This window comes from Alexandromys fortis, unplaced genomic scaffold, assembly GCF_014885135.2.
Source record: "Alexandromys fortis isolate MF-2015 unplaced genomic scaffold, M_Fortis_MF-2015_v1.1 scaffold_4, whole genome shotgun sequence".
NCBI classification, from domain to species: Eukaryota; Metazoa; Chordata; class Mammalia; order Rodentia; family Cricetidae; genus Alexandromys; species Alexandromys fortis.
Window position 1 is genome coordinate 33,900,214 of NW_026067944.1, and position 22,474 is coordinate 33,922,687.

At 41.6% G+C, this 22,474-nt stretch overlaps 1 protein-coding gene across 1 annotated transcript in view; it reads left to right on the forward strand.

Annotated features, from left to right (window-relative positions):
- Positions 1-6,717, forward strand: part of Morc1 (MORC family CW-type zinc finger 1) — a 147,331-nt gene extending 140,614 nt beyond the window's left edge. Inside the window, exons 26-28 of the mRNA XM_050149095.1 lie at positions 1,294-1,347; positions 3,619-3,813; positions 5,925-6,717. Of these exons, the coding sequence (XP_050005052.1) occupies positions 1,294-1,347; positions 3,619-3,813; positions 5,925-6,050 (375 nt within the window). The 3' untranslated portion in view covers positions 6,051-6,717. The remainder of the gene's footprint in view (positions 1-1,293; positions 1,348-3,618; positions 3,814-5,924) is intronic.
- Positions 6,718-22,474: the final 15,757 nt, after the last annotated feature.

The following is a 22,474-nucleotide window of genomic DNA, read 5'->3' on the forward strand; positions in this document are numbered from 1 at the left end:
CCCAATAGTTCCACCAAGGGCCAAACGTGAGCCTATGGAAGTCCATTCTCCTTCCAGCTACCCCACTTTCTCCCACCAGACAGAGTTTCTGATCTCACACCCTATATTGAGACACAGAGTTTAGGTTCTCATAGATCAGCCATATCAGGTGCTCAGAGATCTACTCTTTCTAACCGTCACGGGAAGGATGAAGACAGTGCATTCATCAGAGCTCCTCTTGGCGACAGTGCCTTATAAGATGGGAAAGAAAACATGGGCCAGCTACCTCAGATACAGAGGGTGAGACTCACACAAGCCTTGGTCCAAATCCAGTGAGCTTAGTATCCTGCCTGTGAAAGGCGGTGATGAGTGAGGAGTCCATGTTCCAGGCCAGGGGATAGAGTAGATTTCCCAGACAGGAGTCTGGAGGGCCCTTCTCTACCGCCATGGTCAGTATTGATTGTAGGATGGACATCTACACAAGGAAAGGCTCTCAGTGAAAAGAGCGCGTGCTACTAATAGGATAGAGGTGTCAGGAAGCCAGTTGGTCCTGACTGGCATCTTTAATGCTTTGTTCTGGAATCATTGCTTCTTTATTTTCTTCTCTCAACTCAGCTTCTCTCGTGGACTTCCACTGAATCACTTAATTGAGTTCCTTCCTGTCAGGGTCACCAGTGGTCTCTGGGCTGACAAATGCAATAGTTATTTTCTTACCTGACTTCCCAGGGAACTTCAACCCAGTTTCCTCCTTCCTCCCTGAAGCCTCCAAGGCCATAAGCTTCTCACATCCTTGCTCTTTGCTTTCCTCCCTGCTCTTCCCCCATCATCTTTACAGTAACTATTTTCCATTTGAATTCTGAATGTTACCATGTCTAAGGGCCTCTTCCTGGTCCCCATTGCTTTCTCTGCTAAATGCCATTTCGAGGTGACATCATCTAATCTCTTAACTGTCATCGTGTTCGATATGCATATAACTCCCAGTCTGTTTCCACACAAAACACAACTTCTTCACATTGCCTTTTGTCATTTCATTTCCCTTAGCGTTAATTTGTCTAATCTGTAGATTGTTAAATACCACTTTGTTTATTATTTATTTAAGCTACCTTAGTTCTTTAAAGAAAATAGTAAAGTCAGGTTGGTTTAGTTCAATGACTCAACTTAATTAGGCCACACTTAAAGCATCCCTAGAACCAATGTTGACTGGTTCTAAGCTCAGATGCTTTTCTAGACTAGAAACATCAATGTTCTAACCATATTCCAGACAGATCACCACGTAAAGCTAATGTCCTTTTCTGTTATTGCTTATGAAAACAGCTGGAGCGATGCCCAGAGAGTACAAACGAAAAACTCAAAATGTGTTTCAACAAGGTAAGCTTCCTTTCCATGCAGCCATTCATATCCTGAAATCTAAATGACCCTATGCTCCAGAGAGGAAATAATATACGTTTTCAAATGTTAGGTTTGAAGGGAAATCAAATTTTCCTGTCCTTATCAAGACTTAGATTAATGTGTAGCGTCTGAGATGTCACAGAGCGACATCCTTTTGAATTTGAAAAGGCAAAAGTTCCCACAACTACAGCTTATGAGGCAGGGTGGGACTTGAGTCTAAAGAAGAAATAGAAAATACTGAGTTTTTAATAAATATATTCTCCAAATCTTTGAAACGCTAGACTGAAACACAAATGGTTATGGAATCACAATAAAATAAAGAAGCTCCCAGGCAGTTGAAGCTTCTAAAAAGAAACTAATCTAAGATCGGTTACATAACAATCAACAAGGCATTATCTGCTTCCTCTTCTGCCTGCTACGTACATACACATATGACCGCTGCTTGCCAGTGTGGAGCATTCTCAGAGACTCTTCTCAGGCAACTTGATGAGAAAGACAGGTATTCAGAGGAAAGTTACCTACATAAGCTGAGTCACAGCGCTCTCGGTTGAGGCTTTAATTTACTGGTTGATTAAAGCAGCTTATGGTGTACCAAGTTTCATAGGATTTCTCACCTTTGGTTGATTCTCCCATGCTTTGTTCGAAGTCACCTCCCTGCACATATACTCCCTTCCCCCAGGATTTCCACTTCATCCCACTGTCTTCTCCACCTCCTTTCTTATGCCCCCCCTTTTCTTCCCCTTTCCCATAGCCCCTTTCCTGTTTGTTGTTCTTACCAGTATTTGCTCCAACCTGGATATTCATGATGTAAGAGAAAACATGATGTGTTTGTCTTTCTGAGCCCAGGTCACTTCAGTGCAATGCTTGCTAGTTCCCATCCTGTAAATTTCATTTTTCTTCCCAGCCATATAAATTCTGTTGTATATCAGCATATAATTTTACTATCGACTCATCTGTTAATTGTCACCTAGGCTGATTCCACTTTCCTGCCCTGGCAAAGCATAAAGCTTTTAATTTAATAGGATCACACACCCTCATCACTGCAACACCTCTCCCAGTTGGTGGCGCAGAGATGCTCCTCACAGGAGAATTCTTGCACGGTTGAACTACCTCGTGCTGCCAACTGAAACCTGCTGGAGGGCAAAGTCTGCCTTACACATCTTTGTATCCTAATAATTAACTTCAATGCCTTAGCTTAGAAAGTTATTAGTAAGTGTTTACCAGACAGAGCTCTGGGCAGGTAAGGTTTTGAACATTTGGTTTTATAGAGGAGATCAGCATGGTTAGCAGGTGTTGGAGATGGGGGGGGGGGCTCTGTTCACAGGACCGGTTGTGAGTGAGAGTGAAGGGCTAGAGTAGAGGCATAGACCATGAAGGAGACCCCAATGCAGTTCCTCGTCACCCAGCCAGTGCTAGAATACAGAAATCTTACGGTAGAAACTTAAATGGTCATCCAAATGGATTTTGCCCTTGTCTTTTTTCTCAGAATTTCCCTTGGTCCTTTTGAAATGTTGATACAAGTCATACAGTTCTGAAATGGAAGAGGGGCCTGAAGGCTCAGCATGCCGTCTTGGAAAATAGCCCAGACCCTAAATCCTTGAGGGTCTTTGGAAGCCTTTCAATACTCTTTACATTAGGGTTTTTTTTTTTTTTTCTTGCATGAGAGCGGAATTCCTTGTTCCACAGCCCCTGTCCTCTGGACAGGACAGACTTGAGTTAGACTGCTACAGCATCATCTAGACACTCAGTGCAGCTGGCCATCTGTCATTGCCTACGAGGTGCTGGTGGCTGAGAGGGCTTTATTCCACTGATTAGAGAACAAACAGCCTCCACAGGGTTTCTTCTTGGTTCCAAAGCCAGGGTCATTAAACTTACTGCCCTGTGTCTCTCTCCTCTTCCTATAATGTCCACATTACTATGTTTTCCCTCTTCTTCTTGAGAGTAAGTTCAAGTATCAGAGTTGATTCTTAGTGTATGCAGGGATGGACTGTGAAATTGCCATGAGATACTATGAGAAAAATAATAACGTATTAAAAAGTATGCTAAGGTTGTGCGGTGGTGGTGAACGCCTTTAATCCCAGCACTAGGGAGACAGAGGCAGGCAGGTCTCTGTGAGTTCGAGGCCAGGCTGGTCTACAAAGTTCCAGGACAACTAGGATTGTTACACAGAGAAACCCTGTCTCAAAAAACAACAACAACAACAACAACAACAAAAATATATACTGAGTGTTCTTTAAAAAACATTCTCAGATACAGAATATCTACATGGCCCAATATGAGAAAAGACTCAAGAGAAAAATGCAGTCCATTATCTATGAGTCAAACAGAAGAGGGATACTTAATGAAGTTTTTCAGGAGCAGTGTGAACTGAAAAGGAAAAGGACCGAGGGTAAACTCAATGACCTTCGTGCAAAGCTGGCGTTGCTGCTGCAGAAGCTTCAGCTGGTGAGTGGAGTGTGAGGGGTAGGGATGGCTGGGGTTTCTGTCTGGGTTTCTCTCCAGTGCGCTTAGGTCACCCCCCCCCTTAGGTAAAGAGCGTAATGCAGTCCCTGCTGCTAATTATGCTACTAAAGTCTGGGAGGACTCAGATCAGGGCTCAAGAGCCCAGGAGCATTGCTGTGATAGATTGTTGGGGGACAGACAGACAGGCAGGCAGCAGACAACACAATGGTAAGGCTCTGAGGGGAGTTCAGACACTAACACTATGACAGAGAAGCAGTTTGCTGAGTTCTCTGAAGAGAGGAGTCAGGCCCACATCGCTGAGCTGGACCACTAATATATGCCCTTTCATAAAGACCCACTTCTCCAGGCTAGAAATCTAGGATCCCGAAAGTCTGTTAGTTAGTTAGTTAGTTAGTTAGTTAGTTAGTTAGTTACTGACAATACTTTCAGTAGAGTGTCTGTCTATATCTGTGCGGGGAAGGGCTGCTGCTGCTGCTACACTGAGCAGCAATCTGGTCTGGATAACCATATTCAATCAGAAGTCAATTAGCTTTTAAAACGTAGATTAGACGGTTTAAATATTTCTCTACTTCTAGAATCTGCTTGAGCTATTAGTTGCTAGTTGTCTTCGCTGTGATAAAATACTTGGATGAAATGAGCTGTGGAGAGAGGAGTGTGTTTGATTTGCACTGCAAGGATGGAGTGCATCATTGAAGTCAAGGCACAGGAGCTTGAAGCTGGGTCACATTGCATCCACAGTCAAGAACGGAAAGCAATGAATCCATGTTGTTGCTTAGGTCCCATTACCCACTTACTTTCCCAGACTCACAGTGGGAGAGTCTGCCCACCTCATTTAACAGTCAAGGCAATCCTCCACGGGCGTGCCCAAAGACCTGTTTCCTAGGTAATTCTAGAATTCTACCAATCAGCTTCTCAATGCCATGTGTCCAGTAGGCAAAAATTTCTGACATTTTAGAAAGTGAGATATTTCAATGCAGTTTTATCTTCATATATAAATAAAAATCAATCCTCTTAATTCCAGAGGGAGAAGTTAAATCAAAACAAGAATGAAGAGACATCATAAATGTGAATTATTGACAGTTTGTTTTGTATGCTTCCATGATGAATTGAAGTAATGAGGGTTGGTCCAACTCCTCTTATTGGCATATGTTCACTGTACATAGGGACTCGTTTTATAAGAACATTGTCTTTCAAGTATATTGTGCCCCTTTCCCACATCCCTCTAGGACTGTAAGTGGTCCAGCTTCTATGTAGCACATAGAAATCTTGGCTATATCAAAAATTTAAATACAGTAGAGAAGGTTGTAAAGGCTTTCTCTGGATTCTGGAAATAAATGGAGAAATCTAAGCCAACAATGAGTTCAAGGGGCGTATGGCATTTGGCCTTAGATATCAGTTGTGAGATAGGTCGTCCTGACCAGTGCAGTGGGAGGAGGCAGAACTGAGACCCTATAGAGAACATGGAGGACTGAGAATCACTTTGTCCTTGAAGGTGGTAAGGAAATTCACCATATGTCACTGCAGAGTAGGGGGAACATGGACTTGAATCCAGACTGCATGGGTTTATGTCCAGGTTGTGAACATTGTGAAGTGGGAGTTCGTCTTCTCTGATATATTCATCTTCAGCTTTTGTAGGAATTCCTTCTATATCAAGTACAAAAATGAGACAGAAAATACTTCCTTTTAATTTTTAGTATACTGCCAGAAGAGGAACCCCTCTTAATTTTGATGATCTGGTAAATGATTAAAAAGCTACATCATCAGAGAGCAAAAAGATAATTGATGCTAAATAGTTTCACATTATAGTAATTGTATTTGTGCTTCAGTCAACAACAACACTTCAGCCAGTTCTTGAAAGTGGAAAAATCCTGACTTCCACTAAAGAAGAAAACATTATTCAAATCCTTAACCACTTGTGGGCATAAAACGAGATTAAATGAGAGAAAACATTTGCAAAGGTTAAGAGCATCAATCAGACATAATGTGGGGCTGTAAACACATGACTCACCAAGATGTCTGTGGGAGGCTGCCAGGATGACAGGGAAAACAGGGGAGCATCTCCCACTGGAGTGACTGTGGCTTCTCTCTTCCAGGGTGGTCCAGCGGGAGGCCTCGAGCAGATTGATGCTTACTTAGAAGCTTTGCTTAAAGAAGATCATCTGACCACTTTAAACGGAAGAGCTCCAGAGTCAGGGAGAGCTGAAGATACAGAAGCGTGAAAGGATGCCTCAAAAGTCAGGAAAAGTGTTTCTTTTTAAAATTGCTGATAAGAAAGTCGGAGAAGCCTTTTACAGAGCATTCCCTTCTTATTGCTATTGTAATATTTAGACCAGCTCTTCAGAGGTTTGTGTGTTTTGAGACAGGGACTGATTGCCACTCAGGGTTTCCCTCGTGCGGTTTCCTAACTTCTCATTCTATCAGCAGTCTTTCCTAGAGCTGTCTGCTTCCCTCTGAGCTCTAGAGAAACTGTCACTTAAGTTTAAATTTTGCTTTAATTGGATTTTGATATGCTTTTATGCTAATTTCATTATTTAGGTAGAGTAAAAGTTTAGTTCTTATATGCATAATGTGCACATATTGTAGTGTGTAAGGATTGGATTTTTACATGTGTATGTATGTACAGAAGGGTTTTACACTTTACTCACTGGTTGCTTTGTTTGATTAGAAATGTCTGTGACTTTGGAAAGCACAAGAAGGCATTAAACACCCGTTTGTGGAATTGTGTCTTCATTTTTGTGGTGCGCCTCTTACAGCATTTGGAACATGTGAGGGGCCCATAGTGAGAAGCCGTCATCTGATTTGTGTCGTAAGCTGTTGTTTAGTCTTCTCAAGAGGTCTGCTCCTGCCGGTCTTCCTACTAAAATTCTACACTGATGTGTTTTATCAATCACTGGTGAGTCTGTTACCGTTCAGTGTTTAGTTGTCAAATATCAGAAAGTAAATATTTTTGGTTAAAGGAACTTTTGATGTTAAATCTTCATTGTCATCTTGACTATATTTGAAACTACCTAGCAAAGACACCTCTGAATTTGCCAGAGTAGATACTATCTATTAGAGAGGTTTAATTGAAGGAAGGCCTGCCTTGAATGTTGGTGGCACCATCCCAGAGTAGGGTCCCAAGTTGACTGAACCAGGACAGATGCAGCCAGCTGAACAAGAACACTCATAGGCCTCTGCTTCCTGGTTGTTATCTAGCACGTTGAACTGTGCCCCCTCCAAACCATGAGCCAAAGCAGACCCTTTATTCCTTATGGTAGTTTTGTCAAATATTTTGTCAGGGCAATGATGCTTCTGTGGAGGTAGCAGCAATCAGAAAGAGTTTATCCTATCACTTGCTAACTTCACTGAAACATTACTTAGATTCTCATCTCAATTTCCCCACCTATAAACAGAAATGACAGTATCTTCCTCTTCTCAGTAGAAGTTTTCTCTATTAGGTCCATTTGTGTCACTCAGAACTGTAGAAATATGGTATAGCCAATGACACTATGAGCAATACACTCAATAAAATATTCCCTCTGACTTTCACAGCAAACTACCTCTACACAGCTGTAAGCACAGTGTCTTCCGTTAGTGGGAAGAGATTTTTTTTTCTTAAAACTGTATAGTATCTCACTAGCTTCTGCATCTTATTTAGCCTGTAGCTGTAAGAGGTTTAGAGTCACTTTCTGAGAACACAAGAGTCTTCCTTGCTTTTCTATTGCTTTGACAAAGCACCATGACCAAAGTAACTTACGAAAGAAAGTTTAATTAGGATTATAGTTCCAGAGGATTAGAGTCCATGCTGGTAGAGCAAAATCATGGTGGCAGGAACAGTTTGAGAGCTTACATCTTAGTCCATCACACACTGGGAATGGTGAAAGTCTTTTGAAATTTCAAAAGCCTACTTCCAGTAGTTTCCATCCTCCCTCAGGACCACACCTAATCCTTCTTAAATAGTTCTGTTAACTTGGGACCACACCTCCAAATACATGAATCTATAGAAGCTGTTCTTATCCAAAACAACAGATTGTGTTACCTCAGTTTTAGTGACGAGTGACAGACTAAATCGAGAGATAATTTATGTAGAAACCAACCTGAGCAAAAGGCTGTGTTCTAAGAATCATGTCGGAGGGTCAACACATTCGTGGCTGCTGATCAGACAGCAACTCCTGCAAAGAGACCTGTGAATGGCCCAGAACATTTAAGATGCAATACCTGCCTAGCCTGTGAACACTGCATGAAATCAATGCATTTTGGGTCTGTAAGGTCTGAAACAAAGGCCAATCGACAAGATCAAGTTTATAATGCCTTCGCCATGACCCTTTGGTTTTCATTTGGCTTTAATTCTTTACTTTCCCTCATTTACGCCTTATTAACCTCAGGTAAAACCTATGCTCTGCTAGCCACACCAGCCTTCACACAACCCACAGCTTGTAGGTGAGTCAGTCATTTAAATACATTTAGCATTGGTGACATGCAAATAATTGGGAAATCGCCTCTCCACCCTTGGAAATGCTCTGCATGTAGAGAGTTATTCTGAACCAAATTAAATCTCGGCATGGAATTCTAATGCTATCGTTTAAATAAATCTAATAAGTGCAAATTGATTTACAAAGACTATTTGCAAAGTATGTAATGCGTTGGTGACATTTTAACCAAAAGGCAAAGTGTAGGAATTTGCTTTTAAGTGTGATTATAGCTACATTGGCAGATACAGTCAATACAAATCAGCTAATGTGTTGTCCAGTCTCAAAAAAGACAGACTACTTTGCATTTCCCTTTTTAATCTAAACAATTTAGCAAAAAAAAAACAATTTAGTTTTTGATTGGGATACATTTTAGTTTATAAAGATTGCTGTTTGGCTAGTTACTCATTCTTGAGAATTGACAAAAATACCTAATGATTTCAAGAAAAAGAAAAACAAATCTAAGAAGGATACAAACCATGAAAACGAAGACCAAAGAAGAAACAACGTGACATCAGAGGCTCAAGTTCTGCCCATTTTTTCCATGTGTGCTGTCTTACCTACAGAGATGCATATAATTAAAAATGTACAGATGCCAGATTGAATCAAAGGAAGGGGTGCGGTGGGAGGGACACCACTAACAGAAAATTCAGTGAGTCTTGAGGGCCATGCCAGTGATAAAATAAAGAGACAAGTAACTGAATAAAGTTAGAAGTGATAGGCTGTCATTAGGATAGATGGAATTCAGCTCGCACTTCTGATCATTTTCCAAAAGCCAAGAGTCAGGTGACCTGAAGGAACTCAGAAACTCAAGAACTAGGAATAGTTAAAGCCATGTGAAGTCAGCATCTGTTTTCTAGAGGGCTTTCCTGTCTTCTGGGTTTCATTATCAAGCATGAGTTAAAGGCTGCTCACATAGGACTGTGGGATCTTCTTTATACACTTGACTTCAGGTGGCTGCAAGCCTGAATCAGTGAGAAAAGAGGCACCTTCTGCTTCTATCCTTAGCCCCAATGTAGTTTCCAGATAGATAAACCCATTGGCATGTCTCTGTTTCCTCTGACTAGATATGTATCTCTCACGTCTCGGTCCCCCCAGCAGCTACTATTCCTCTGTACCTGCTCTAAGTGACACAATTGCAGAGCAGAAGGCTGTTGCTATAGACAGCAGGCAGCATCCGGGCTCTCACAGAGCCCCTGAGATTAGATGATGAGATCACCAAGCTCTACAGTGTCGTGTCAGAGGTGTGGATGTCGCGTCCCATGCCAACAATGTTGTTATTGGCTTAATGTGTGTGAAAGTGTAAAGGCAGGAACAATGTGTGAAGAAGCAGGCTGGGCAGGAACAAGGATCTGCTGTCTAAATGAAGCCTGTTTGTGAGGAAGCAGGAATAGATGATGGCTGGGCATGCATGCCATTGATGAGAGAGCTCTTTCCAGTGTCCATCGCAGGAATGGCTGAGCTTGGTTCAAGAGGCTTGAAAATTTCATTGCTATTCATGACTTAACCATGGGGATTTTAGGTTTGCTTATAAAACATGTGCTCTTACACAGTCAGGACAGTCATAAATGCCCTGGGGTATGTCAGTGTCAAACAGGGTTATAAAATAGGAGGGATTGCCCATTATCAAGTGACACTCACAAATGTTATGTTATTTGACACAGAGAAATAAAAAGGCATATGTTTATTTAGGTAAATCCATATACGATCAGCTGTCCATTATTTCTGGGGACTTAGGATTTCTATGGAACTATGTTGTGGTGTTCTTAAGTGTCCTGGAAAGGTATCATTCAAAATGCACTTCATGAATTCCTGCTTATTCAAATTGCTGGCAAAACTTTGTACTGAAGCTAAGCAAGTCTATCAGAATAGTACTTAAAGTAAAAGCAAATACATCTTGAAGTTTAGAGACTAATTTTTTATTTATTCATTTATTAAAGATTTCTGTCTCTTCCCCACCACCACCTCCCATTTCCCTCGCCCTCCCCCAATCAAGTCCCCCTCCCTCGTCAGCCCAAAGAGCAATCAGGGTTCCCTGCCCTGTGGGAAATCCAAGGACCATCCACCTCCATCCAGGTCTAGTAAGGTGAGCATCCAAACTGCCTAGGCTCCCACAAAGCCAGTACGTGCAGTAGGATCAAAACCCCATTGCCATTGTTCTTGAGTTCTCAGTAGTCCTCATTGTCCGCTATGATCAGTGAGTCCGGTTTTATCCCAGGCCTTTTCAGACCCAGGCCAGCTGGCCTTGGTGAGTTCCCGATAGAACATCCCCATTGTCTCATTGTGTGGGTGCACCCCTCGCGGGTCCTGAGTTCCTTGCTCGTGCTCTCTCTCCTTCTGCTCCTGATTTGGACCTTGAGATTTCAGTCCGGTGCTCCAATGTGGGTCTCTGTCTCCTTTCATCGCCTGATGGAGGTTAATATTCAGGAGGATGCCTATATTATTTTCTTTGGGTTCTCCTTCTTATTTAGCTTCTCTAGGATCACTAATTATAGGCTCAATGTCCTTTATTTATGGCTAGAAACCAAATATGAGTGAGTACATCCCATGTTCCTCTTTTTGGGTCTGGCTTACCTCACTCAGTGTATATTCGAGATCAGGTAAGTGATGTTTGTGAGGCAATATATGTTACTTTATTTAATCAATATATATATATATATATTTGTATGTAATACTTTATATGTAGACTATACCATTACAATTCTTTTTGAAAATTGTAAATTATATGTATTCAATGGCTATGTATATGTGTGAGTACATGCACACCACAGCCTGCTTGTGGAGGTCTTACAACCTGCAGAAGTTGTTTCTCTCTTTGCCTTGTGGGTCATAGTTTAAACTCAAGTCAACAGGTTTGGTGGCTAGCACCTTTCCTGACTGAGGCATCTCACCAGCCCTATATAATCGACAATTCTCATTTGTCAATTATACCTTAATAAAACAACTACTTTTGGAGTACTTGATGTCTCTTTGACATGTGAGTATATTGTATGATTAACAAATTCTACCATCACAAGGATTATGGGACCTATTTTACTGCAGTAACCTTGGCAACCACACTTGAGGTCTGCAGGGGGCATCACTGAGCAGGATCCACAGATGCTTTTCTTTGGAAGGCGTCAGTGTGCTCCTGTTGAGTACATGCTAGCTGAGCTTAGAGTGTCCACAGGGATGGAGTACAGCAGACATCCTATGGCCATTCCCTGCAGACCTTCATCTGTATCAGGATGACACGCAGGGCTGACAGGTGCCTGAACTTCCCTGACTCCTTTCTTGTTTCCTTTTAGAGTATACCTTGTCTGAATGAAATCCCTACCATTTTTTAGAGTGCACATAATCCCCAGCTGTCCTAAACTTCAGGACATTAATAGGGTTACAAGCGTCTGTCTGCACTTGTGCTTAATAAGCTCCGTCTCCTCTCATTTCCTGGTTCACTCGCAGGTCTGTGAGCCTCACAGATCAGAGCCTTTACAACTTCACTAAACTGAGATGTGGAAACCCTTTGAGAAAGCTGTTTGGCTGGACAGATAGGCCTTACACTCTTTCCGCCAAGTGCGGCTGGCTGCAGGGAAACCTGTGTGTTTCTACCCCAGCAGTGAATCACAGGCGCCTCTGCTCTTACAGCTGCCAAACCTGGAGTTTAATGCCCTTCTCCTGCCACCATATGCGTCTTCATATAGCAGGACCATGGGGTACTTAATGTAGGCCTGACATGTCTGCACATTGCACAATTAACTTGTCCCATCATCCTAAAGACTTTCAGAACCTGTTTTACTGCAACAGCCTTGACAGCCACACCTCAGGCCTACTGCGGGTGTCATTGAGCAGGACCCACAGACAATTTCCTTTGGAAGACAGGAGTGTGTTGATGTTTAGGAACCTTCTTATCCTTGCCTTATGCATAGATTAACACATTTTTTATTAACTCTGAGTCACCAATCACACCTCCGTGTTGCATTAAGAAAAAAAATCAAGGCACCGCCCCTTTGTGTCCTTTAACTAAGAGTGATTTAAATTCTTGACTTTGCACTTCCTGTGTCTTTTGTCCTATGTCTGCCTGTTGTGTGAGTTTGAGTCTATGCTTACCTGAAGGCTATCACATGAGTCTGTCCCTTTCCCTGTGTGTCTGTCTGCTTGTGCTTACTTCTGTCCCTTACAAAGAGTTTCGCTCTGTCTTTATTGAGAATCACAGAAAGCACTAGGTGAGGACAGAATGAGATACTGTATAGAAAATCTTTAACAGAGCGTTCTGAGGGATTAAGTCACTAGAGCCAAGTAATCAAGATAACAGGCAGTACTAAAACATCACTGTTTATTAAGCAATATCCAAATGTTATGTTCAAAATTTATGGTAGATATCATTTTAAAAGATTGCTTTCAATTCCTGTCTTGTCTGCTTCCAGCAAATGATTATCAGAGCCCACAGGCATTGTTCTGGGACAGGGGCATGGAAGAGTACATAATTTAAGACTCCAGCTACACAGTAGCTTAGGTTGTAAATGTTGGTTACATGGGAAATCCAGCGTAAGTGTGGTTGGTTGTTACATTGTTCTCTTAAAGCCAACTTAAACATAGAATCTGAGTTCTCAGTAGAATAGCAGTCCTTAGTCTTAAGTGACCTCGATGTGTAGTATTAACTCTGGCTGTGTGGTCCAGAAGAAGTCCAGTTTCTTAGAATGTAAGAAACTTTTTTTTTAATCAAAATGTGTTGCCACCGTTATAGTTCATACCTCCCCAACAAGTGGAATCTTTATCTGGTTTAGAAGTAAACAAGAGAATCCAGAAAATTTGCCTGGATGTACTCTTGTAAGTCTTTTTTTAATAGTGTAATATTTAACCTTTGAGTTCTAAACTGTATAGGCCAACAAGTAGAAAAACAGAGATGGGCCTCTTGATTTCATTCTTTTAAATTATGTCACTCTATAGGCTGGTCTAGGTGGGAAAGATGGCTGGGTGAATAGTTCAGTTTTACCCAGGTAAGGCAGGAAATGGTAGAAAGATCACACCCATTATTTAGGGGTGATCAAGTGGCATTAAATCAGGTAGACATGACTCTCTGTGCTGTTAAGCAATTTATAATGTGTTTATGGAGAAAAGTTTATGTCCAGATGAAAACACAAAAATAACAATGAAGTTGTAATGTAAGCCACCAGAGGACTGTTTTGTCCATGACACATTACTAGAATCAGAAGAGGCAACACGGGCTAAGTCACGGAGCTTTCTGGAGAAGGCACGGCACGTTCAGATCGTTAAAGAAGTCAATAACTAACAGAAGCTAACACTCAATAATTTTATGCCAGTAAAGGGATTTGGCATTTTATATTCATTTACTATCTCATAGACTCTTCTTAATCACATTGCAGAATGAGCTCTATTTTGGGGACTTTCCTTTTACATGTGAGGAATCTGAAGCACAGAGAGACTATATGATGCCTAAAATTCCATAGCAGAATTGCAAAGTGAATGCACTGACTCTAGGTGTTGCACCTTGAACTGGTACAGTATTGCATCTTTACCAAAAGAGGTAAAAAAGAGCAGCTCACGCCAGAGTCCACGGTGTGAGAGAGCATGGGTGTGGGGAATGGATAGACAGGATTTGCTGCTGGAGGTTAACTGAGGGCATTGACTGCAGGCATCCTGACACAGGCAACTGGGTTACATAGGACTGGATTTGCATCACATTCTGGAGCTGCTCAGCATCCTGAGATGTGAGCAGTGACTGCCTAGAAAGTCTTAGAACAGAGATTCAGCCTTTGACCCCCCAGATTTATGATACCCTCTGCACATGGGGTTGTCTAGAGTATCATCACTGGGTCTTCAGGCAGATCAGAGACTGTCTAAATTTCACCAAATGCATGAAGAGAAGAACAAGACTATATTTCATGGGCAAACATGGAGGGGTAAAACAGACTAATTAGGACTCAGGAACTGGGGGGAGAGGGCAAAGAAATGAATCTGTATGAGTTTAAGTTCCTTGTCTCATAAAATTATTATTAGGCTTTCAGAGGTTTACTTGGTTTTGCTGTTAGTTTTTGTGCACATGCATGCATGTGTATGTATGTTTGAGAAAAGGTCCTACTCAATAGCTCCAGGCTGGCCTGGAGCTTACTCTGTAGCCTGGGATAGCCTTGAACTCATGGCAATGTTCTGATCTCAGTTCCTGGATGCTTGGGTTACAGGCATGTACCACCACAAACAGGTTGACCTTCCGAAGTTTTACTGAGATCGATAGATGGCTTTCCTAAATGTGTGGTTCCAAGGCTAAAACGACAAGTAGAGCTACAGTTTAACCAGACAAGATAAACTAATTCTCAGGTGGTTTTACATTAGAAACTGTGTGCAAGTTCAGTGAATTAGGAGTGAGATAATGGGCGAACACTAAGATGTGTGGGCATGTAACCTGCAGAAAGAAAACATGACAGTAGCAAAGTGACAGGTAAGGGGACTTGGAAATGTGGTGTGAAGTCTCAGCAATCCTCCTGCCTCAGTCTCCAGGGTGTTCGGATTACTAGCATGCATCTCACACTTGACTCCTTTCTATTTTAGAATAAATCCTATGATATACTTCTTCCTAAGATAAGTCACAGCCCCATAAGGGGGCAATGGAAGCAAGACCTTGAGCAGAATTAGGATTTCTGGGCTGCTGTCCTAGTTCTGATCTTTACTTGCTGTGTGTCATCTTAACAATGCCATTAACTTCTCTGCATCTCAGATTTTTTATTTCCAAAACTGGGACAACACGACCTATGTTGACTACATTATCATTGAGCTCATGTGACGTCATGCCGGTGAATGATCTTTGAATAAAAAGTGTATATACAGAATGCAGATGACCGACCTCAGCATGTTGGGTCTGACTGATGTGCTGAGAACCTTGCTTCCTGTTGGGCTGACCTGTATTCCCCCAAGGAAAGGATGCTCCTCTAGGTTCGGGGGTTGCTTTCCAACTTTTCTCAGCTTTCACCTATCCCCACGCTCTCTTGTGTTATTTTGGATGACATTTTCAGTTTGGGGTGGTTGCCAGTCACAGGATGAAACTAATGAAATGAGAATCAGCTTAGAGTTTTGACTGTCACCTCAGTCTAAGCCCAGACGCATGAATTGGAGTCTCAGCTGTATTTGAAATTCAGAAGTGACCTTTGATTATCTGCCTTCCTTAGTGGCCATTGTATAGGAGCCCTGGAAAGGTGAAAGCAGGCAACTTGCTCTCGTCCTGTATCACAGTTGCTAATAAATATGAACCCCTGGGTACCCTGCCACCTACAGCACTGTGTGGCATTGTTTGGTCTGTATGGTGACCACAATTAGTGTTTCTCTTCATACAATGCAATCCCTGGAAACAACCACCCGCTATGAATTACAGACTGATTAGTCACAGTCTTTGGGGTAAAGACCAAGGCTTCTTTCTTCAGAACCCCTGGCATGGGAACTCTCAAACATCTGTAGGTATCTATAAAACACCATGTTTGCCTAGAATCTTATAATTTATAAAGAATTTTCATATATAACATCAGTTGTTAACATTCCGATTGGGGCTTTGACAGGATTTTTCCTATAAAAGATGTCAACTTTACTAGACAACATACACTAAAACAAAAACTTTTATAATGCAAATATTGAAACAAAATTTATTGAAGCTATGCTGCTTAATTCTGACCACATATTCTAGGACATAATTTCCACTTCAGAACAACTGACTCGAGAAAAAGCTTTGATTTTTTTAAAAAACTATCCAGGTTGCTTGGATGCACAGACCAGTGTGGTACCACCATTACCTTACAAATACTAGATGAAGTGGTAAAAGACTGGTTCTAGGCCCATTTCCTACCTGTAAAGAGCTGAGGAAGATATGTCAAAGGGGATTCTGGAGATAGATAGATAGATAGATAGATAGATAGATAGATAGATAGATAGATAGACAGACAATAGATAGATGATAGATAGATAGATATGATGTTTATTTATTCAACTATAGATTGACAAACAAGTAATCTAATACAGAAAGTCATTTTACTTTCAGACTGTCTCAGGTACTTTCCTTGTTGCCATGACAAAATACATGACAAAATCAAGTTAAGGAAAGAAAGATTTATTTTGGCACATATTTTGAGGGTCATGGGGGCAGAAGTTAGGTTGCATTACATCTGTAGTCAAGAAGCCTAGATAGAGTAGGAAGGGTCTTGGACCTTCCCCAAAACAATGTGCCTTACCCTCTCTGGAGAGTGGATGGGGAGATTGGGTTTGTGGGGGGGACTAAGTGGAGGGAATGGGAAGAGAGGAGGGAGTGGGAACTTGGATTGGTATCCATAATGAAAAAGGATAGTTTGTTTTCTTTTTTTAAAAAAATAAAATAATTTTTTTAAAAAAGAAGTTCAGAGTGAATGCTTCTCCTCACTCAGTTCACTTTTTTTTTTTAATTCAGTCCAGAACCCCACACCCTGGAATGATGCCACCAATATTTGTGGTTGGCCTTCCCACCTTGCTAGGCCTCCTTAGCCTCCTTATTCCCCAGGGAAAGATGAGTGCACTATGCACTCCTTCTGCAGCCTTATGAAGCAGGACAATCAGATACAATAGGGAGTCAAGTCAAAGCAGAAGCTCAGTTTATTACTGTGAGCTTCAGCTTATATAGGTTAAGTGACAGGGTGTGATGTGGGAGTACCTCCAGCCAATGAGAGACATCAAAGCTCTCCCTCTGGCTGGAAAGCTGTCTACCTAGTTTCTGATGTCTCATCCTCACTTGGTTTCCTCAAACTCGAGCCAGACTTTTCTCTGTCCTACAGGTCTTGAGGTACACAGGCCCTGAGATAATTTTGGCCCAACACCACCTCAATTAAAGCTAACTTAGATGATCTTTCACGGGCATGCCCGATGGCTCATCTCTAGGTTGATTCTAAGTAATGTCAAGTTGACAATAGTAATCATCACCCAGACCTAGAGGAAACATAGCCTTAAAGTTGGAAGGAGAGCCACCCCATCATCTATTCTGTATTTCATATGTCTCGGGTCACCCTTTTTGGTCATCAATGGATAAGGATCCAGGATTGTTATGATGGAAGTAAGTCACTTTAAAGAAACAGACTGACTGAATTAAGGCACAGCTTTTTTTTTTTAATCTCATCTGCTATGGATTTTAAGAGACAGATGTTTGAAATAGCAAACAAGTTTGATACCAAAGATAGTTTTGTGTGAAAAGTTGCTGCCATTGCAAGCTATGCTCTTTAGAATGTGGCTCTTTCAGAAGTGATCAGATTTGGACTCTGGTGTCTCCTTTCCCAAGATCAAAAGAGACTGACAGCAGACTGCTCCTGAGCTGACTGCGTTCTGGTCAGGGCTTCCTGATGTCAAGGAAACCTATCCATCATCAAGCGCTTGTCTGGGAAGCAAGGGAAGCCCTTTGTCTCAGAACCCCTGAACTGTGTATGGTCATGGTCAAGTCAAGAGCAGCCATGTCTGATCTGCATAAAGATCACATTATCAAATCAATTTCCCAAGTCAGCAGTGCATTCTCATCTTACTGAGGTGACTCTCCTTGGGCACGGCAGCAATCTTGCTTCTCTTAATACTGGCATCTGTGGGTGAAAATAGGCTACGTCATGACCCTCAACACATCTCTCTTCCAGAACTTTTTAATTTCACAAGGGGGATTAGTGTGTATTTGACATGATTAGGGTGGCCCTTGTTTTGTTTTTTTCTTCTTTCTTTGACATTTCCAAATGTGAGCTCCTTGTCACTGGCAATTGCTGTTGTGTCATAGGATGTGCATAAACAAGTCACCTGGGCATCTTTATTTTTCAAAAATTGAAAAATAATTTGTAGTTAGCATACAAAATGATGGGCTTCACTGTGACATTTTTCACGCATGTGTATCATTGCACTTGGCTCCTAGCCACTCCCTTTGAGTTTATCCTGATCATTGGCATAACCACTCTCAGGCACTCGGGGAGATATTTCAACCCCTCTGGTTTGTACTGACCCATCACAGCTAGTAAAATGTCACTAAGATATGTCATCTACAAAAGAAAGAAAATGTCTGAGTACCTTCAGGTTAGAGTGAAATTTCAGGACCTTTGCACAGACTCATAGAGATGAACACGGTTGGTGCTGTGGGAGGAAATGGCTTTTAGGGGATTGAAAGTTTGGAGAATTTGTGCTAGAAGTGGACATTTTAGCTTCCTGAGCTAGAGAGTCAAGAGACTAAGCAGGATTTGTCATTAGTTACTATAACAACAACACAAAGAAAGGCCAATGTTTGTTTCGTTATTGTCTTATGTGGGAACTGGAAATTGAACCCAAAGCTCTGTGCACATTAAGCAATAGTTCTACTACGGAGTTTTGCTCCCAGCCTCCATGAACTTAATTTTGCTAGGTTACAAGATGTCATAATTCTTGATCAATAGATAAAATGGCCTAATATGTGCAAAGCACAATACCTAGCCGCCTATAGACCTTGAGTGCTCCATAGCAGGAGAATTATCAGTCACTGTGAACAATATAGTACAATTACTGCTAATACTAGTTTGGAGTGTCTGCTATCTGAAAATGAAGAAGTATTTTTAGATTGGAAATTCTGTTCCTTCGATAAATATTACTAATTTAAAATTTTTCATAGCTACAGCATCAAAATATATTACCATTTCAACATCTATTTTAGGAGTCGCGGGCAAAGAGAGAGAAAGACAGCAATGGTGGGACCATCATGGACACATTGGGTGATCTCCACAGTGAAATTTCAAGGGGGTGCAAAATAGGATTCTTTTAGCCTTCCATACAAGTGAATGGCCCTGGAGAGGGAAGAGGATGGTGAGCCAAAATCAAGAACAGACTATGCACCAAAAGGTGATTGTGGAGTCTCAGCCAAAGATTGAGGTGAAGACTATGACCCCAACCAGTGAGATTGGGACAGCAGAGACACACCAGGTCATAGAGCAGTAGCTGAGACCATCAAAGACACACCAGGTCATACATAGAAGAGTAGCTGGGACCAGTGGAGGCACACCTGGTCATAGAGGAGTAGCTGGGACCAAGGGAGACACACTAGGTCATAGAGGAGTAGCTGGGACCAGCAGAGACATACCAGGTCATAGAGGAGTAGATGAGAACATTTAATTGAGAAGTTCTAGTTGGTGGGTACTCAAGGCTAAGTCAATGATTAGACAAGTACAAGGCTGAAGATTCTGCAAACGACAAACTAAATGCTCACAAAAGGCAGGGGGCAAATGGAGAAAATGAGAATGAACACCTCCCATGAAGCCAGATGACACCAGGGTGGCGTGTGGGAGAGCTCCCTGGAACCACCGCTTTGGTTTTAAAGTCTCCCTGAAACTAAGTAGTAGAGTGTACCCAGCCCAGATTAATTCTGTGTGTGTGTGTGTGTGTGTGTGTGTGTGTGTGTGTGTGTGTATGCGTGGAGTGCTCTCATGCCATAGTGAGCAAGCAGAGGTCAGAGGACAGTCTGTAAGTGTTAGCTCCTTTGCACTGTACTTAGGTCCTCAGACTTGGTGCTAAGTGCCTTTAACCACCAAGCCACCAAGCTATTTTGCTCGTTGCCCAACCTACCTCTCTTTATATAGCACTTTCTTCTCACAAATAGCTCACACCAGAAACCTAGCACAGCACACTGCATCAAATATGTCCCATTAAGTCATATTTGTGCCCTCTTAAAAAGAGGATTCAAACAGTAGCCAGTTCTGAGGACAATGCTGGATGCCACAAAGAACAAAGCCCTTCAAGCAAGGCTGACTGGGCTTAAATGGTGTAGCTGCCTGCATTTCAGCTTTGTTACTTTAGCTCCTTTATTTAACTTTTCTGAAAGTGAATACTGTACTCTAAAAGAAGAACAATAAGGTGATCTGTCATAACAAGAGAATTAGAGATAATAAATGAAGTTGAAGAGCATATCCTGGAGACATAGACTTTTTCTTTTTTTTTTTAAAAAAAGTTATGGTGTCTCTTAACTATTGAAATAGATGAAATGCTTATTTTTATGTACAAAAGAGCTTTATCACTTACCTTATGCTTAAATGGTCATGACTATGGCAGGTCACAAATACCACCTGGAGACCCTACTGCACACCTTTGTGTTTTCAATTGGACAGATCTTTAGGACCTTGTTCTCACTTTTAAAAATTATATTAAGCTTATAAAGTCTTATTTTCCTTATGGCAGAAGGGAAAGTATAAACATATATGCTTATATGTTCCTTATAGATATAAAACATGTGCTTATAGCTTCCATATGTTTTAGAGATCATTAAAAAACAAATCCATATGCATGTATTTTTTTTCTTTAGTTTTCCAACACTTCTACAAAATGAAGCCTGACTGTTCCCTGTGAATCTGTCATGTTTCCACACACTGATCTCTTGTTTAACTCCACCTAGAACACATGCTGTCCTAAAGCCATGATAAATAAATCTGTAGACATGTTGGGATTAAAATTATATCGAATGTGCGTGCTCTAAAGCTTTCCTCTCCAGGGGCTTCCTAGAATGAGCTCCGGGGTAAAAGAATGAGGTACTCTCATATGAGATGTGGTGCGAAGGAGCTGTGGAAATTGCCGAACACGCAGGGGGGAGGTCCTTGCGGAGAAGCAGATGGAAGAAGGTTGTAGAGAAATCCTTGGACTGCTTCATCCCTGGGTATTGAAGAATCAGCCAGGTTCTCGTGTGCTGTACACGAGAGCTGCACCTCCAGCCCTATGGAAGCTGTCAGGTCCAAATCAGGACAAATGTTGGCAGTGGTGCCTCTTAGCATGCTGAAGTGCATGCTGGCCTCCAAGCTCGCTCAGTAACTGACTCCTCCCTGCTCTTCTCATATAACTTCTATCCCAAACTTCTCCAGCTCATGGGCTTCCCTTCCTCCAGCTTCCCATTCCTCTATAATCCAGCCTTTCTGTTCTCTTTTTGTCCCTTCTCTTGACTTTCTCTCCTCTTTGGTCTCTCTCTCTCTTCCTTCTTCTCTTCTCTTTAGTCTTTTGCTTGTCCACCTCCTCTCGTGTCCCAGTTCAGTCTGCTACTTTCTCTCCCCGCCATCTCTTCCCGATGTCTCTAACTATACTCTCCCTCATATCGACAGTAAAAACCTCCTCAACCGTATTTCAGAGTGATCATTTCTTCACTCTATACAAAGCATGGGTTCCCTAAACTCACACTTGCTCTAGAAATGCTAGTAAAGATCATTCATTATTATTAAGATAATTTTTGTTAGACTATCTTGGATGTATCACTATTCTTGGATGGAATGTGAGTTATAACTTTTCTAATTAGGCTTAATAAAGTCATGTAAATTCTCAGATGAATAAATCACAATTAAAAACTCACTTGAAAATGTAACGAGATGATAAAAATTTCCCAAATCTTAGGATATACATGGCTTAACATGGAGAGGGTGTTACAATGAAGTCTCTTGGACTGTCTTGAATGGCTTTGATGTTGTTTTTTTTTTTTAATTTTATGGTAGATGTAGGAACTTGTTGTCTTTTAAATTATTTACCTCTACATGATTCTGACTCAGGGAGTTAGTGAGCTTCCCTTAGTCTCAGGCCATAAACCTCAGACATCTTCCTCTAAACAACATAGGAGCTCCTATAGCTCAGCTAAAAAAAGCACAGGGTTAATAATGTTTTCTTGGATTATGCCACAGAAACATTTGACTATTTTATTTTATTTTTTATAGTTCCATCTGCAACCAACTTAACTTCCCAATGATGTTTATTTTCTTCTCTTGCCCTTGATGTATATGGATTAATTTGAGACTAGGTAGGGGCAAAGGCCCTTTAGGGGCCTGTTGATGGAGCAAGGCTCACTGTACTTTTGCTTCCTGCCAAAGTCATGTGTGGCAAGGTCAGAAATGGACTGACCAGGGTTCTGGGGGTAGAGGGCTGAGGCCAGGGCCTGGAGTTTGACAGTTTACCTGTAAAACTGGGGTCAGATGTTGCAGACACTGAGATGTGAAATGCTTTGCTTAATATACCAGCATGTATCTTGCAAACCAGAAACTAGAGAAACTCCAGCTGCTCTGAGCTCCTCCTAAACTTCTGTCTAATGACCTCATTTGAGGGGATATCAGAAGCTGTGATACTCATAAACTTGCTGGCTTGGGTCATCAGCCCTCACAGCCTTCTGACGGGTCCCCCTTGTTGGAGTCCCAGTGTTAAACTCTGGAAAAATTGCTAGTCCAGTTCAGACTAAGTTT